General features: G+C 40.6%; 2 protein-coding genes across 4 annotated transcripts in view; both read left to right on the top strand.

Moving 5' to 3' along the window:
- The window catches only part of NENF (neudesin neurotrophic factor), a gene marked incomplete at its 5' end in the record, with an annotated part of 340,944 nt that overhangs the window by 270,258 nt on the left and 51,882 nt on the right, over window positions 1-18,804 (top strand). The window lies entirely within an intron of this gene.
- Window positions 1,387-18,804, top strand: part of RPS6KC1 (ribosomal protein S6 kinase C1) — a 118,904-nt gene continuing 101,486 nt past the window's right edge. The window contains exons 1-2 of one of the 3 annotated variants that reach the window (XM_081944166.1): window positions 1,387-1,607; window positions 14,135-14,170. In XM_081944166.1, the coding sequence (XP_081800292.1) occupies window positions 1,503-1,607; window positions 14,135-14,170 (141 nt within the window). In that variant the 5' untranslated portion in view covers window positions 1,387-1,502. The remainder of the gene's footprint in view (window positions 1,608-14,134; window positions 14,171-18,804) is intronic. The other 2 variants (XM_081944165.1, XM_081944167.1) reach the window with 2 other exon arrangements.

The following is an 18,804-nucleotide window of genomic DNA, read 5'->3' as shown; positions in this document are numbered from 1 at the left end:
GCCGTTCCGCTGATTAATTGTTCTAACTGTCAGGAAATTTCTCCTCAGTTCTAAGTTGCTTCTCTCCTTGATTAGTTTCCACCCATTGCTAGTTGTTCTACCCTCAGGTGCCTTGGAGAATAGTTTGACTCCCTTTTCTTTGTGGCAAACCCTGAGATATTGGAACACTGCTATCATGTCTCCCCTAGTCCTTCTTTTCATTAAACTAGACATACCCAGTTCCTGCAACCGTTCTTCATATGTTTTAGTCTCCAGTCCCCTAATCATCTTTGTTGCTCTTCTCTGCACTCTTTCTAGAGTCTCCACATCTTTTTTACATCGTGGCGACCAGAACTGAATGCAGTATTCCAAGTGTGGCCTTACCAAGGCATTATAAAGTGGTATTAACACTTCACGTGATCTTGATTCTATCCCTCTGTTGATGCAGCCTAGATCTGTGTTGGCTTTTTTGGCAGCTGCTACACACTGCTGGCTCATATTTAAATAGTTGTCCACTAGGACTCCAGTTGTTTATGCCCCGAAGTTTACTGCTCGGTTTTAACATCGTTGCGAAGATCCATCTTTTTTTTCTTGTCTCCAGCCCTTAAGGGTGGGGGTGGGGCAATACAGATCGACATGCCGCTGGCTGAGTTACTACGAGTAAGGTGACCAACCGTCCTCCTTTAGAGAGGACAGTCCTTCTTTTGTAAGTTCTGTCCTCCCTCGAAAAGTGTCCTCCTACATGTCCTCCTTTTTGATGTTTGAAGGCTAATCTGTTGCGCGTTATGTGACGTATTTTATTAAAGAGTTTTTAATGGTGTTTTTTTTTACTTCATTGCAAGTATATTGAACAGATATTGAATCTTGTGTTGAATTTTTAACTAAAGAAATGCTAGACATTAAAATAGATGACAATTGTCTCTTTGGAGAAATTAGAAGACTGAATGTATATTTAAATTCTGAAAAATTAATACAATGGGAAAATCAACATGTTGAAATTGATAAAAGATGGGTGGATATTTTCAGCCATTTCAAAAATGAACACTTGCTGTAAAATTCAATATGAAGGATATTTCTTGTTCAGATATTTCCAATATATTGTTAGAAGATGATACATTGACAAAAAATATTAATTCAATGGAAAAGTACTCATTTAAATAATAATTAACAGGCATGTAAGCATAATTACAATATAAAATGTTGCAAATGTTTTTATTATGCATATATCATATTTTAGTATATTATTATTGCAATGAATAAAATATTTCTTTTATTTACGATATATTTTTTCCAATTTATTTGTCCTCCTTTTCATTGTAAAAAAGTTGGTCACCTTAACTACGAGGGAAACGGTACCGCCACAGTACTTCCGCAGCTGCTTCCGCCTCGAGTCCGGGCCTGACCCGGGAGTGCATCGATTGACTGGCAGCTCTGAGAGGCGGCGCCCACCCGGCGCCGGGAAAGCGGCAGCCTCGGGCACCTCCGACAGGGCCGTTGTTGCACCATCAGCCACGGCGGCAAGGATGATCTCCCCGCGAAATCGAGGCGGGGAGGTGGCCCGATTCTACACGGTCACCGAGCCCAAGCGCCACCCACGGGGATACACGGTCTATAAGGTCACCGCGAGGGTGAGTTGCCTTTGGAGAGATCAGTAAAGCGAGCGAGACAGGGAGGGTTGTCGCCGCCTCCCCGGTGATTTCCAGTGGCCGAGAGTCGGGGGTTGCAGAGCCGATCGTAGGGGTCGATTCCCCGCAAGATTCCCGAAGCCTGTTCTGAGTTTCCGTGAAGCTGCGGGTTAGATCTCCCGTAGCAGGGCGGGAGCAAGCGCAGCTGTCCGTGCGGCACATCCAAGGGAACGAGAGGCTGTTTCTTTCGCTCAAGACGCCTTGCGCGTGTATGAAGCTGGTCCCTCCTCTGGCATCTTTCCCTGGTTCTGTTGTCCGCAGTCTTTGAAAGCTGAAGGCAGCAGGATCTTTGCAATCAGAGAATAAGCTTTTTACTACTGAGCTAAGATGTTTCCCTTCCTCCTCTCAGCAGATTTTTAGCCTCCGTCACCCAAGTCTTTTTTACAGCCTAAACAGGGAAACAGCAGGGAATCTCCATCGATTTCTATAAAAAATTCCCATCATATAAAATGTATTTATTGCTTGCATTCTTAAAGCTTCCTTGATTATGAGAGACTGCGATGCCCCTCCATCTCCTATCTCCCTATGGTAGAAAATGGAAGAAGCGTAACTCACATCCATCAACCTTTCCTTCCTTTGTGGAGTGGGGAGGGGAGAGGAAAGAATACTGCAGAAATGATATTGCTTGTCTCAGGTAAACCACATTGCATATAAGAGGTCTTACTTTGGAGTAAAGGCACATAGGATTGTCAGAATTGTGAATGGTAGGTGTTCCTTGGTAAAAATGTGTTGGGAGAAGAGCAGTCAAAATTGGCACTGTGTAAGACTAGTTGGAAGGAGCAGCTGTCATCATACGTCCAAATAGGATGAAAGAACCAGAGCAACAGTCAGGATATATTTGATTTGTGTTTGCAAAGGGCAGCAGAAGGTTATGGATTGTTCTGGGTGTCTACCTTGAAGGGCAAAAGGCCCATGTTCCCTGGAGTTCGTGTAAGAATCATATTAAAAATAATCTAAGGGGAGGAAGGTTTTGTTCTGTGCACAAATCAAACCAGTCCCATTCATACCTCAAATAGCAGATATTTTTTGGAAGTTCATTCCCAGTCTGGATTAAAAAACACACCCCAAACTGCTGTGTTAATCACTACATCGTTATTTTGATCATTAGTAGAAATGCATTGAACATTACAAGGGGATCTTATTTCAGATAGTAGGGCCTCTTTGAATTGCCAAGCTCTGTCCATAATTAAGAGACCTTACTTAAATACTGCATCTGTTAAGTATTTTGGACCCTCAGAATCACCTTACTGCTGGAGGAAAGTTCTGTAATTAAAGATCCTTAATGTATTTTCATTTAGTATAGCCACTTCATTTCTCCTTCTTTAAAAAGAAAAAGTGGACATTCAAAGATTGTAATGACAGGACAACAGAATAATAGCTCAAGAACACTTAATGCACACAGGACTGTACTGGATTAGTTTCTGTTGATGATAAGTGGGAGACTACTCCTAATACTTCTTATTAATTTGAGATCTTGAATTGTTTTCATTTACCTGAGACTTTTGGGGAGAAGAATCTTTTAAAACCTTTGTGTTTTCTTGGAAGAAAGGTACAGGCAGCCTTCTCTATGATTTTAACACACAGCATTTCTTTGTATGGACTGCCCTGAATTTATTCTATAGAATACTCCTTTGCAGATGTTAGTTGTAATAATAAGAGCATTATACCGTAGAACGCCCAGAAAGCTTCACATTCTTTAAAAGAGTCTTCTCCAAATGTACTGACCTGCAACTCTCACAACTTCTTGGTATTAACCATGCTGGCTGAGCACAATGAGAAATGTAGTCCACATTTTCTCAAGCAGGTTTTTCAATTTTTTTTCAGTTCTGAAACCTGTTTGTTAGAAAAAAAAATCTTATCAGGAGACAAAACTTTAAGGATAGAAAACTGAAAAAACTGAACAGGTACATATAATACTTTATTTATACACATTTGTATATTACAGTTATTTAATATTTTTTGGGCTTAGTCTCTTGTGGAATCCCTTCAAGTGCTCATAGAACCTCAGGTTCTGTGGAACCTGATTTGAAAAACCCTGGCCTTGTTTGCATTCCTGCTCTAGTAATGCTAATTGAAAATCTAACTACCATATTTTTCGGAGTATAAGACGCACCCTTTTCCCTCAAAAAAGAGGGTGAAAATCTGGGTGTGTCTTATACACTGAATACAGCATTTTTTTGGCTCCTGAATCCCTGCCCCCTTTGCAACAATGGCCGTGCATAGCCTTTAGGACACTTCCTGAGTGGTCCTGGGGGCTGGGGAGGGCAAAAGTCAGCACAAAATGGGCCGCTTTTCCCCCAGCCCCAGGAGCACTCTACAAGTGTCCCCAGGAACATTCTACAAATGCCCACAGGAGCACTCTACAAGTGCTCTAATTTGCCTCTTCAAAATTTTGGTGCGTTTTATACTCCGATGTGTCTTATACTCTGAAAAATATGATATATTGCTGTGAGCATGGTCGTTACATGAGGGAAAGATGCCTCATTGAAGACTGCTGCTAGGTGGCAAGCGAGAAATTTGCACTAAAATAACTGGGAGGAAAGAGAAAGCAATGAAAACTTCTACTCCCTCCCAGTGATTGTCCCCAAGACTGCATAGTACTGTTGATAATCTGACTAACTGTATGTGAAAAAATGTGGTGTGTAACAATAGTATGTCAAAATAACTAGTAATATATGTTTTCGAGGTTGAAAATGTTCTCCATCCCCTGCCAAAGTTGGGTAATTTCAATATGGAGAAGAACAAATTGCAATACTTTTATCTCCAAGAATTACAAAGTTGTCTTAATTTGGTATAATCTTTCTCATAAGTTCTTTGCATGTTACAAAGTAATTTGAAAGCATAGAAGGGGAGAAAACAAGAAAACGGGATGAGTATATATTGACATAGAGATAGTGCAAGTCGTGTGTCATAAACCAGTGAAGTGAAACTATTTCGCAGTTGAAAGTTAAATTCTTCTGAACATACAGTACGGTAAAAGGCATATAGAATGTGCACATACCCTTACCAGTTATGAAGTGCTTAAACAGACAACTGAAACAAGGGTTGAATTTTTTCCCCCAACTTGCAGAATCTAATGCACATTGCATCATGCTCTCTGGGCTTTGCATGGCTCCTATGTAATTAACACCTCAAGCTTGCAATGCCTTAGGGAAAAGAGGTATTACAGGAAAGATGTAACATACTTCTCACTCTTCAGAGCAGAGCTACTGTAAGTAGTGCATTTGATGCTCAATCTTATGAATTTATAACCATCAATTCAGCATGCATGTGAACACTTAATAATGGATTTTAACACTTCTACTAAGAAGGAAATTGAGTTTCCATAAGATATTTGCACCCTGTTAGCTGTTATGTTCAGCAGTAAATGGGAATCATTATAGGCAGAGTCATTCTAATGATATAAAACAAATCAGTCAATCAATCAATCAATCAATAATAATTGGACAAACAAGTTAATATTATATATGTATGCATATATACATATGTTGTTGTTGTTGTTGTTGTTGTTGTTATTATTATTATTATTATTATTATTATTATTATTATTATTATTATTATTATTATACGATACGATTGTATCACAGCGGCCAGTTGTTTCGCCGGATTTGGCATTAGTTACTAGTCGGGCCCCACCCAGGGGCCTAGGACGTCATAACATATTTTCGCAATATACGTGCAGATCCAAGCAGTGCAGCTTTTTGCATTTGACTGATGGTGATTTTGTCAAGTTTTAACTGTTTTAAATGTAATTCCAGTGCTTTTGGAATAGCACCCAGTGTGCCGATTACCACTGGAATTACCACTGCTGGTTTGTGCCATAATCGTTGGATTTCGATTTTTAAGTCCTGGTATTTCGCGATTTTTTCATATTCCTTCTCGGCGACCCTGCTATCACCTGGTATTGCGATGTCTATGATTGTAACCTTATTTTTCTCAACCAGTGTGATGTCTGGTGTATTATGCGCCAGTATTTTATCCGTTTGTATGCGAAAATCCCACAAGATCTTGACCATCTGACCCTCGACGACTTTTTCAGGCTTATGTTCCCACCAGTTTGTTGCTGTTTTAATATTATAATTTTTGCACAAATTCCAGTGGATCATTTGTGCCACTGAATTGTGCCACATTTTATAGTCAGTCTGCGCGATTTTTTTACAGCAGCTGAGTATGTGGTCAACAGTTTCATCAACTTCTTTGCAGAGTCTGCATTTGGCATCATCAGAGGATTTTTCGATTTTGGCCTTAATGGCATTTGTGCGGATAGCTTGTTCTTGCGCAGCCAGGATTAGTGACTCTGTTTCTTTCTTTAATGTACCTGTTGTTAACCATAACCAAGTTTTTTTACTGTCCACTCTATCTTTTATTTTTTCCAGAAATTGACCATGTAATGCTTTGTTCTGCCAACTCTCCATTCTTGATTTTATCACATCTTTTCTGTATTCTTGTTTCGTCTGTTGGACCTTCAATAGATTTTTGTTCTTTACTTCGATTAATAGATGTTCTTGGCTTTCTTTTAAATAATCAGCTAGTGCATGTTTTTCTTCTTCAACTATTTGCTTCACTTGTAATAATCCTCTGCCACCTGATTTTCGGGGCAGGTATAGTCTATCAGTGTCACCACGTGGATGTAAACTGTAGTGCATTGTCATTAGTTTTCTGGTTTTTTGGTCCAAAATGTCCAAATCAGCTTGTGTCCAGTTAACTATACCAGCTGTGTATCTTATAACTGGTATTGCCCAGGTATTTATGGCCTTGATTGTATTTCCACCATTTAATTTAGATTTCAAAATTTTCCTAACTCTGTTGGTGTACTCTCTCCTTACAATAGTTTTTACTTCTCCATGTTTGATGTTATCCAATTATTATTATTATTATTATTATTATTATTATTATTATTATTATTATTATTATTATTATTATTATTATTATTATTATTATTATTATTATTATTATTATTAACTTGTGTATATGTGTGTTTTCCTGCACAAAAAAATGCAAGTGTGGTTATCCCATAAGATTACAGAAGAACATCAGGATAATTCCAATTTTATTTCTGATTTCTTCCCTAGTCATCTCCAATGTGAAATTTTATCTTTTTCAGTGTAGCCACAAGTTCTCATATTACTAATCCATCACAAACGTAAGACCTATTTCTGGTTTCAGTCATTGCTAGCTGAGATTGTTTAAGTGGCTGTGTGAAGCCAGGATTTTCCCTTCTATGCATCTCATTGTGATAGTTAGATACGAGAACTGCCATGCAAAGAATGTTAATGTGGGGTGCCTTCTGAAAGTATATATTCAGGAGGGAATGAGAAATGAGTAGAGAGAGATATAATAATAATAATAATAATAATAATAATAATAATAATAATAATAATAATAATAAATTTAATAAATTTGGATTTATTAGCCGCTCCCTTTCCAAGTAGGACTCGGGGCGGCGTACAATGGAGCATATAACATAAAATACATAACAACACCAAACGTACATACATACACAACACATATACATATACACGGAGGAGGAAACAAATTACATCAATAGACAGTTAAAAATCTACTTTAAAATACCCCAATTGTAAAAACCCAGTAAAATTAATATTTAAGAACAATTTAAAAAACAGTTGGAGGAATGGGAAAATTACGATTGCGATTGAGCCAGGCCGGATAATTGAAAGAGGTGGGTCTTCAGCTGTACACGGAAGGAGCGGAGATCGGAAGTAATCCTGATGTCACGGGGGAGGTCATTCCATAGGGCTGGGCCCATCACAGAGAAGGCTCTGCTCCTGGGTGTCGCCCCCCGACACTGTTTGGCGGACGGCACCCGGAGAAGTCCCTCTCTGTGTGAGCGAATTGGTCGTAGGGATGTGTGGGGCAGGATGCGATCCTGCATATAACTAGGCCCTGTGCCATGGAGCGCTTTAAAGATCATAATCAAAACCTTGAAACGCACTCGGTAGACCACAGGCAGCCAGTGCAGCTCGCGCAGGAGAGGTGTTACAGGGGAGTATCTGGTCCTCCCCATAATCACCCGCGCGGCCGCGTTCTGGACCAACTGTAGTCTCCGAGTGCATCTCAAGGGAAGCCCCATGTAGAGAGCATTGCAGTAATCCAGGCGAGACGTCACTAGCGCATGGGTGACTGTGCGTAGGGCATCCCGGTCCAATAAGGGGCGCAATTGGCGCATCAGGCGAACCTGATGGAACGCCCCCCTTGCCACGGCTGTTACATGGTTATCCATGGACAGCCGGGTATCCAGGAGGACGCCCAAATTGCGCACCTGTTCCATGGGGGCTAGTTGGACGCCCCCGATGGCCAGAGATGGAAGCACCTGGTTGAACCGGGAGGCCGGAAGCCACAGCCACTCCGTCTTGGAAGGGTTGAGTTTTAGTCGGTTGCCATCCATCCAGACCCGTACGGCCTCCAGGCACCGGGACATCATTTCGACGGCCTCATTGGGGTGGTTCGGAGTGGAAATGTATAGCTGAGTATCATCAGCATACAGATGATATCCCACTCCAAAACCACGGATGATCTCGCCCAGCGGTTTCATATATGTGTTGAACAGGAGGGGCGAGAGCACCGATCCCTGTGGCACTCCACATGTGAGTGGCCTCCGGGTCGAACTCTGCTCCCCTGTCAACACACGTTGCGTCCGACCAGAGAGGTAGGAGCCAAACCACCGTAAAACGGTGCCTCTGACTCCCAGCCCCTCTAGCCGGTGCAACAGGATACCATGGTCGATGGTATCGAACGCCGCCGAGAGATCTAATAGGACCAGGATAGAGGAACAACCCCTATCTCTGGCCCTCCAGAGATCATCGACCAATGCGACCAAGGCCGTCTCCGTGCTGTGCCCGGGTCGGAAGCCGGACTGGCGCGGGTCTAGATAATCATTTTCCTCCAGGTGACGTGGGAACTGCTGTGCTACCACACTCTCTACAACCTTCGCTAAAAAAGGAAGGTTGGAGACTGGACGATAATTGACTAGGTCCGTTGGGTCCAGGGAAGGCTTCTTGAGCAGGGGCCTCACCACCGCCTCTTTCAAGGCGGCCGGTAGAGACCCCTCACCCAACGAGGCGTTCACCAGGCCCAGGAGCCAGTCGCGCGTAACCTCCCAGGATGCCAGTACAAGCCAGGAGGGACACGGGTCCAATAAACATGTGGTGGGTCGCAGACGTCCACGCAACCTGTCCAAATCCTCGATGGCAACCGAGTCAAACTCCTCCCAAAGCGGTCCCTCAAGACTCGCAACGGGCGTCTCTACTGAACCACTGAAAGGGGTCCATCCCATCCGGATTTGAGCGACTTTGTCCTGTAGATAATTCCCAAACTCCTCTGCTCTGCCCTGTAGAGGGGCTTCCCGTGGTCTCTCAAACAAGAGGGAACGGGTCACCCGAAACAGGGCGGCAGGGCGGTTATCTGCAGACGCAATAAGAGCGGCGCAATGTTGACGTTTGGCCGCTCTTAGTGCCACAAGGTACGTCTTCAAATAGGCTCGTGCCTGTGCTCGGTCAAATTCGGAACGGGAGGATCTCCAACGACTCTCTAGGCGTCTCAATATAGAAGGCTATGGGTGGAAGAATGGGTCTGAGGGAAGCTCGGAGTCCTAGCCCTAGGGTGATTTCAGTCTGTCACAATGACAGATTCATAAATATACATTTAGTCCTGGGGAAAACGAGACTTGACAGCCAATAGATAAGTAATAAAAAAACTATTTCCTGCCTTGTTTAAATGTTTTTAAAATGGGTATGCTGTTTTACAGAATCCCCATATTCCATGAAGTCCCAATATCTTAGAGATGAGAGGCGGTGAGTGTTCAAATCATAAAGGGTTTGATTAAGGGAATAAACCAATTAATATTTTTAATCTCAGAGTTAACGGGATTACATTTTGGTTTTGAAGTTTCAGTGACAGAAACACGGCACATTTTCTCCATATTATTCCGAGCAACATTTGCCACTTTAAAGATCATTCTGCAAGTTTATAGACTCCTTGTGGACATCTTTCAAATGTTACTTTAACTACGTAAAGCCATTTGATGTTGTTACAAAAATAGACAGCTCATTGGTAATCCCTGCCTCTTTTGCTCAATTTTTAATGAACATTATGAAATGTACTAGTTTCAGTACAGAACTCTGGGTCCTCACCATTTAGATCCATCCATTGCAAGAACTGCCCATTTTTATTCTTTGCTTTCTGTTTTTAACCAATTACTGCTTTGTAAGAAGATAGTTCTTCGTGAATATTATGTTTATTTTGAAAAGGTATTTTGTCAGAAATCTTTTGAAAATCCATCTGTTGATCATCCCTGCCCAGAGGCCTATTGAATTTAAAAGGATAATGAAGTAGGATTTAATCTTCATAGACCATCTGATATTCTTTAGAACATGTCGCTTCTTATGTTCTTCCTAATGTAATTGTCAGTAATGCTTTCTTTCAACTTATTCAATAAAAAAATTAAACTAACTGGATCTCTTTTTTAAAACTTGGAATCAGAGGTGTTGGTGGCTTGGTATTGTGTGATTTGGGATGAGTTTGAACTGGTGATTCCTGAGAAAGTGGACAGGTTCCTCAGTGCTGTTAGGTCAGCCACCTATATGCTGGATCTAGATCATTCTAAATCATGAAGGTGATATGTAGTTGGGTCCATGCTTTGATGTCCAGTTCTTTGAAGGTGTGGTGGTGATGCCTCCTCCCTTAAAAGAGGCAGCAACATGTTTCATCTTCAAAAAGGATGATCGGAGGCTTTAGATAACCCATATCTTTGTCATCAACCTTTCCTTTTGGGAGAAGGTTATTTAGAAGCGGATTGGTTTGCAGCTGCATAAATCTTTGAGGAAATGGATTATCTAAACTTGTTTCAATGGAGTATCAGGCTGGGATTTAGCTTGGGGATAGTCTTGGTTACATCTGCAGATGACCTGTGGTGTATCTGGGATAGATGTGATGTACTGGTTCTAGGCCAGAGGTTGGAAATTAGGGGCATCTTTTTATGGTGGTTCTATTCCTTTTTTAAGGTGGTTCTGGTTAGAGGAGAGAGGTCATTCCCTGAGACCACCTCTTTGTGGGGTGCCATAGGGCTTGTTTGTCTTTTCTGTCCTATATAATATCCACATGGAGTTGCTGGTTGACATAAGCCACTTATTTGAAGTTCAGTATTATCAATAGATTTGCTTTATTAGCAGATAACTCCCACTTCTGACTGGCATTCAGATTCTGATCTATTGCAATTCAAAAATTGTTTTACTGGTACTACTGCTAAGCTAAAAACCCTGCATCATCTCTGTGTTTTTAAGATATTTATATATTGATTTTACATTCTGCTGTAGAATTTTCCTGGATATCAACACCAGATTGCCTGAATTCTTCTTTTTCTACATTTTAAAATATGGTCAATATTGCCTGTTCTATGAAATCTTGCCTAGTTTTTGAATAGAAATTCAGTTAGACCATCAGTGCACTCTCTCTGGCCATGGACATCTAACTCGTTCAAGGTCAGAAGACAATCCTTGATTGTATTTCGTAGAAACTCAACCTGACATATTGCTCCTTTTGTCTGCTATTGTCTGGTGGAAAACATATCCTCTTCTTGGACAAGTAGGAGTAGTGTAGTTCATGTTCTTTTCTATTTGCAATTCTTTGGTTGCCTTCATTCAGCAGCCAGGTATCATTAGTATGATTTCTTTTAAAATAGCTTCCGTCAACCAAGCTGTCTTTGAAAAGTCATCATTCTGTGTATATTTAGAAGTTAGCGGTTAAATTTAAACTGCTATTTTCAGCGTTGACAGAAAAGTTTGTTTATTTATTTTATTTTATTTATTTAAAACATTTATAGAGCTGCCCATCTTATAACTAACTCTGGGCAGCTCCCAATCAAATATACAGATTCATATATAAACCATGTGTAGTTTTTATATCAATACTGTATATAGCATTAATATGTGAGAAACCATATGACACCCCTCCCTCATCTGTGGCCCTGCCTTTGCTAATATATGATCAGGATGCTCAGAGTTAATTTGGCTAAATCCAAAAGTGCTATGGAATTCCTGGAAGCTTGAAACTCAGACATATCAGCCAACAATAGACACATAGAAATAAATTATATTTACACATCATTAAAAAGAGACAATAAAAAAACTAAGAAGGGAACAAAACAACCGGAACACATCCTGTCTACCAGCCAACATCTTAATAAGCAGAGATTTAACACCAGGCAAACAATCAAGCAGAAATCAATGTCCTAATCAAAGAACTATCAAGGAAAAAACTACATAACCTGCTCCCAAATACTGGCAGGACAAACTATTGTATTTAAACAGAGAACAAACTAATGTAAGACTAGCCTAGATTTAACAATGAAGCAGGAACCAAAGCAGATGGATGAAAGCCAGGAATCTTGTTTAAAAGATTCATGTGGGAGGTATTTAAGAAGGAACCAAGTCATTAAGAAAACAAAGGAGAAAAAGTTTGCCCACTCTTTGGATTCAGACCTGATACTTTGCCTAATTGAAAACAGTTTGGGTAAATTTCTATGGATGTGTGTGTGTGTGCGTGTGCGCGTGTCTGTGTCTCTGAGAAAGAGAAAATGTACATTGAAATCAGTAAAATTTTGCTGTTACTTTAAATTCACTGAGTCTCTCGTGTATTCCAAAGAACCTGTTGGGCCTCAGTGCTTGGTTGAAAGTGTTTTGTGCATGTCACTAATTGTTTCCTGGCTGTTGAACAGGGCTGTGAGTTTGTGACTGGGAGCATGTGTACCATTTTTATTGGTATTGAGGTGGGATGCATGGATTTGACCCTTTGAACGTTTTATTCCAGTGATTAGTTATCCCTTGAGGAAGTCTGGAGATGACTAACATATGGATGCCTTATTACTGCCTGGGATTTCAGGTGACAGCTCTGCTAGATAATCTTGAGGGGGAAATAGGTTTGGCAGCCCTGGGATCAGGGTGGAAGGAACCACACACAATTGATGTAATTTCATCCCTCTTAGTGTACCTGGATATAAATGGATAGTAATACCACTCTCATGTTATGTCTATATAAATGCTTGATTATTTTTGTCTTCCACTCCCTCTTTTGCCCCTGCCCTCTTCCCCCATTGCATAGGGTGACTTTATGGTGGGAAGGTCACACCACTCTGTTTCTTTGGTATACCCTCAAGTTTAAAAGATTACTATTACTGTTTTAAAAGATTTTACTAATGACTCATTAGTAAAATGAGTCCTAAGTAAAGAAATGTTTTTTTCCACTTTGGAACACTCCCCAGAACCAAAAGCCATTGGGTGTTTCTATATGCCCTGTCTCCCACACAGGTAAACCTATCACCCCAACTTAAACGAGAACTATCATAATCTTGCTAATTGTATTGTTTTCCTTTATATTAATTTCCTCAATTTTTCAGTGTGTTATATGTTTTTTTTTCCTGAAATAATGTATGTCTGTGCCAATTGGATAGCAAACCTTTGTCAAAAGTACACTAAAAAACCTGTAATGCTTTGGGTGATGAGTGAGCCCCATTTGGTGGCATCTCCTGTTTAGATCAATGCCAAAGGGAGGAATGTGTGAGGCTAGGCTGAAATTGCCATATCTTCAGTTGAAGTTCCTAAAAGTTTCAGTGGGGAGATAGTTAAGAAGGAAACTAGTCCTTGAGAAAACAAAGGAAAAGACAAAAGAAATTGGCCTTGAGCACATGGAAACCATTCCTCCTTCTCCCCCTTATAAATGAACAATGACAGAGTAGTTGCGAGTCTTGTGAATCAGTAAAGCAAGGACTTTGAGGGATTACAAGGATGACAAAGTCTGCCCTAAAGTCTTTTGAGTTTTTTTGATCCAGACTTGGTGCCTTCCATCTCTTTATCTAGTGCAGTGTTTCTCAACTTTGGCGACTTTAAGTCCTGTAGACTTCAACTCCCAGAATTCCCCAGCCAGCTGGCTGGGGGATTCTGAGAGCTGAAGTCCACAGAACTTAAAGTCGTCAAGGTTGAGAAACACTGATCTAGTGCCTGATAGTCTAGTTGAGAAGGACCTGGAAGGTGTGTGTACGTGAGAAAGAGCAAGTGTACATTGTAACCAGTAAAGTGTTGCTGTTATTTTAGATTCACTGGATCACTTAATGAATTCTAAAGAATCTGCCATGCCTCAGTGTTTGATTGAAAGTGATCTGAGGTAATTGTTTAATTATTTCCTGGCTGTTGACCATCAGGGCTGTAATTGTGTGTGAGTGACCATAAATTGGATCCGGGAGTGCATGTAACACCCACATTCTCTTCCACATTGATGATGTTATCTAATTGGTTAATGAAACATCTGCAAGCACACAACTAAACTCACAGAGCACCAAGGATTCCACAATAAAACAGATCTCTAGTTCAGTCTGTGTTAATTGTATTGTTTCATTTGTTATTTTTTATTCTTTTGAAAACCTTGAGCACTAAAAAGACCATGCTTTTGTTTTTCAGATTGTTTCAAGAAAAAATCCAGAAGATGTCCAAGAGGTAATGGAGGCACTTTTATTTACATTTGTATTAGCTTGTTCTTTTAGAAGCAACATTGACTCTTATCAGGAGATAATATAAGTCTCAGCATCTGCATGATAATGCCATCACCCCCTTCAATAGAAAGTCTCAGTAGCTGCCTGCAATGCACTGCCAAGCTGAGATATATATCTTAAAATAACTACAGAAATATGATTTGAGAGACTGCAGAATGTCAGGAATCACAGAGATTTTGAATGTGATTCAGTGAATTACAAGGTGAGAGGAAAGGTATGCATAACAGATTTGAAAACGAATGAAGGAAATTTAAGAAAGGTCCTTATTCTAGACCAGATCATTCAGCCCAGTATTTGTCTTCTGTGGTGTGAGACCCTCAGGTAGAGGACATTCTTATCCTGTTTCCTGATCTTTTTAACTGATTGGAAGGCATTGATTTTGGCCCATTTTAATGCAAATAGGCATTCAATAATAATACAATAGCAGAGTTGGAAGGGACCTTGGAGGTCTTCTGCCTAAGCAGGAAACACTATACCATTTGAGACAAGTGGCTATCCAACATCTTCTTAAAGACATTCACAACTTCTGGAGGCAAGCTGTTCCACTGATTAATTGTTCTAACTGTCAGGAAATTTCTCCTCAGTTCTAAGTTGCTTCTCTCCTTGATTAGTTTCCACCCATTGCTTCTTGTCCTACCCTCAGGTGCTTTGGAGAATAGTTTGACTCCCTCTTCTTTGTGGCAACCCCTGAGATATTGGAACACTGCTATGATGTCTCCCCTAGTCCTTCTTTTCATTAAACTAGACATACCCAGTTCCTGCAACCGTTCTTCATATGTTTTAGCCTCCAGTCCCCTAATCATCTTTGTTGCTCTTCTTTGCACTTTGCTCTTCTCTGTTACTGCATTCAGTAACTAATGCAGCGTGCTTACTTCTGAACCAGTATTTGTTCCTAAGGAGAAATTAAAAAGGGCTTGATGGCAAACAGAGTGCTCAAGGCAATTATGATAACTCTGAACACATAAAAAGAACAGAGTAAGACAGCCCACAGCAGTCTGAAGATTGGTGAAATTGGTGATATCTATTCACGAGTGCTTTCAATAGTGGTGGACTGCAGGGAGGGAATGGAGAGCTAGAATTTTAATCATATCTCAGATTCCCTGAAATCCCAGCAGTTAATCAGGTATACAGTTTGCCATCCCTGGTGATCATTCTAATGAATGGTCAAATTAAAAAAAATATGGTCAAAGACCAGCATATTATAGTGAATATATTTTGACAGAGAGATTGATTTCTAAAATACTGAAAAAGTTTAGAAAGTTCTTCTAGGCTTTGGCTCATGAACAAAATGAAAAATATTCCTTCTGCAGTTCTATATGGGTGGAAGAGAGACTTTAATCCTGTGATGTGAATAATGTGCTCAGCAGAAAGGTTTCCTGAACTGTTTGGACACATTCTTTGTATATAAAGTTTCAGAAGACGTCACAAAAAAAAGAGGGATCAACCTATTCTCCAAAGCATTTGAGGGCAAGACAAGAAGTAACAGTTACAGACTTATCAAGGAGAGCACAAAAATACACCTAAGGAGAAATTTCCTGACAGTGAGAACAGTTAATGAGTAGAATGGGTTGCCTTCAGAAATTGTGATAGCTTCATCACCGGAGATAATTTTTAGAAGACATTGAGCAGCCATTGGCACAGAATATTATAGGGTCTCCTGCCTGACCAGGGGTTGGACTAAAAACTTCCAAGGTCCCTTCCATCTCTGTTATTATGTATTCTAGTCTGTATTCCTGTACCGTTGGCTTTGTCAGGCACAAAGAATCATGACTATATACTGTGTTTCCCTGAAAATAAGGGGCTTTATTTTTCTTTTGACTCCCGAAATAAGCGCCTGTCCTTATTTTCGGGGAGGTCTTATTATTTTTGAGGTGCAGGAGGCAGTGAGCTGGTCACCTCATGGCTGCTGCTGTATTGCAATATTTTCGGGGAGGGCTTATTTTAGTGCATGCGCTCAAAAGCCCAATTGGGCTTATTATCCGGGGAGGTCTTATTTTCAGGGAAATAGGGTAGTACGTGCCAGTTAAAAAGAAGTTGAGTGGATTAGGAGACAAGGAATTAGAAATCAAGCAAAGGAAGAATTTGGAGCCCCCATAAAAAAGACAATCAATAAACTTGGAAGTAATATGATGATATTACTGATTGTAGCAAGAAGAGATTGAAGCCGTTCTGTTTGACTAAGAAAAGCTGAAGGTAAAGCTGAAGGCTGTTGCTCATTGTGTTAAGTGCGTAGCATGAAGTGCCATTTTGAATTCATTTATATTTAATTATCACTCCAATATGTAAGTAGGGAAAGTTTAATCATTTTCTTCACAGCTACAATTCCAATGAAAGCTGAGATTTATCCCTTGTCATGTTAATTGTAAATCAGGTAATTTTATTTTTCTTTTTAAATAATATTAAGGGTAGGGAGAGCGTTAAATGTGTATGTAGTATGGAGATTGAAAATAAATAGTCTCTTTTATACACATATACTGTATATGTAGTTTACTTGACAGTAGTATGGACATAGCATGTATTGCTTCTTTTAGGATGACTTTTCAACTTCTCATTTTAGAGTACAGCCTTGGTATAGCTTCTAATCTCAGAGAAGGCCAGTCTGTTAAGACAGGATGCAGTAGAGGACACATTTTTCCTCCACTGCAGTCTCAGTGAATTTCATCAGCAGTTATCCCAACATTCAAAGACTTTAAATAATATCTTCTTGCAGGCAGGGTGCTTACCAATTCCAGTGATAAATGCAGCCCTGATGGTCAGAATCTTCCTCACAATCAGAACTTAGAAGGGAAGAATTAAAACTCCATATACTGTGTACAGAAAGAGAAGGAAGTGAAAGAAAATTCAACTAAAGGCCTGTGGTGCAGATTAGAGTTGGAGGAGTCTTGGAAGAAAAATAGGCTGAAGACTATTGGAGACGAGTGGCGAAGATAAAGATGGAAAGTGTGTTATAGATTGGAATTGGGGTAGAAAAGAGGATCAGGAAAGATTGCTTGGAGTATATGGAAAAATTGCGTGGGTTTGTGATTGGATAGGAAGAGAAAGGGGGATATGAGCAGATCAGTGACATCCGGTGAGCTTTACGGCTGGTGAGGCTGGTGACGTCATCAGCGTGAGCTGCGGTCCCCTTCATGTTGACTCAGGAAGGAGGGGAATGGGACCATGTCAGCATCCCTCCTGCGCACGTCCCATTCCCTGCCTTTCTAAGTCAACATGAAGCGCTCTGCGGGACAGCGGCTAACACTCCGCGATCCCCTTCATGTTAACTCAGGAGTCAGGAAGGAGGGGAATTCCCCTCCTTCCTGACTCCTGAGTCAACATGAAGGGGACCGTGGAGCGCGCTCCGCGGGACCGCGGCTCACGCTGCGCGATCCCTCCTCCGCGATCCGTCCAGCCTCCCTCCGGCGCACGTTCCATACCCCACCTTCCTAAGTCAACATGAAGGAGACCACGGAGCGTGCTCCGCGGGACCGCGGCTCACGCTCCGCGGTCCCCTTCAAGTTGACTTAGGAAGGCGGGGAATGGGACGTGCGCAGGAGGGAGGCTGAGGCTAGAGGAGCCTCCTGCACACATGGTCCCATTCCCCTCCTTCCTGACTCCTGAGTCAACATGAAGGGGGCCACGGAGCGCTCCCATTCCCGACCACGTGTGCAGAAGACTCCTCAGCGCCTTTTCTCTTTTCCCTTTTCTAAAAAATTTTCATGATGAGAGCGGTGCGGCTCTGCCTCCCCTGACCGCACGTCCCTGGAGCAGATAGTGGTTAGGTGGAAGAAGGGAGGAATATTGAATATGGTCCACCTCCTGAGTGAGAGAATGGGATGGTGTAAAAAGAAAGTCATATACTCATTCCACCCTGAAGAGAGCTGGAGAGGGGAAATTAACCATGGACCATTGCAAGGATTACAGGGCCTTTACAACATAGAGTATTCCTCCAACTATCTTCCTGCTTGCTTACTTATTTACTTATTTAAAGTGCTGTTATGGATTCAGTCCTTCCAACTCTAAAATATAATATTTACAATAGTATCAAAAATGTATTGATGTCACAAACTCTAGCCTCTTAAATTCATGTAACTTAATATAAGATAATTAATTAATATTATTTATCTGTATTATATAATGCTACTTCATCTAGATTTTTAGAATGATTTGCCTTGTTAGATCTAGTTGGCCCATATAGTCATGTTGAATTTAGTAGTGTTTTTAAAATATATATATATATATATATATTCAAAAACACATTAAAATAACTTACTGGCTTATTATTCAGTGTAGACATTTCATTTAGCTTGGCAAATATGATAATTGGTTAATATCATTCGATACTGACAAACAGATAACTTGTAGACTCTGTGTAAAACTGAAACTGGAAACCTATGTCTTCTGGCTACTTATTTATTTTAACTTTTTAAAAACAAATTTAATGTTTACAATGGTAAACAGCACTTCGTTATTATAAAAAAATCTAGCCTAGCCAAAAAGCTTTAAATTATCTGTTCCAATTTTACCTGAATAAAATACACATATCTCTGAACAATTTGTTTACCTCTTTTGTCATTCTTTTGAGAAAATATGCATAGA

The sequence above is a fragment of the Natrix helvetica genome (genome assembly GCF_964273705.1).
Source record: "Natrix helvetica genome assembly, chromosome: 2".
In the NCBI taxonomy this organism is placed as follows: Eukaryota; Metazoa; Chordata; class Lepidosauria; order Squamata; family Natricidae; genus Natrix; species Natrix helvetica.
Note: the sequence above shows the minus strand (reverse complement) of the source record. Positions and strands in the feature narration are given on the sequence as shown.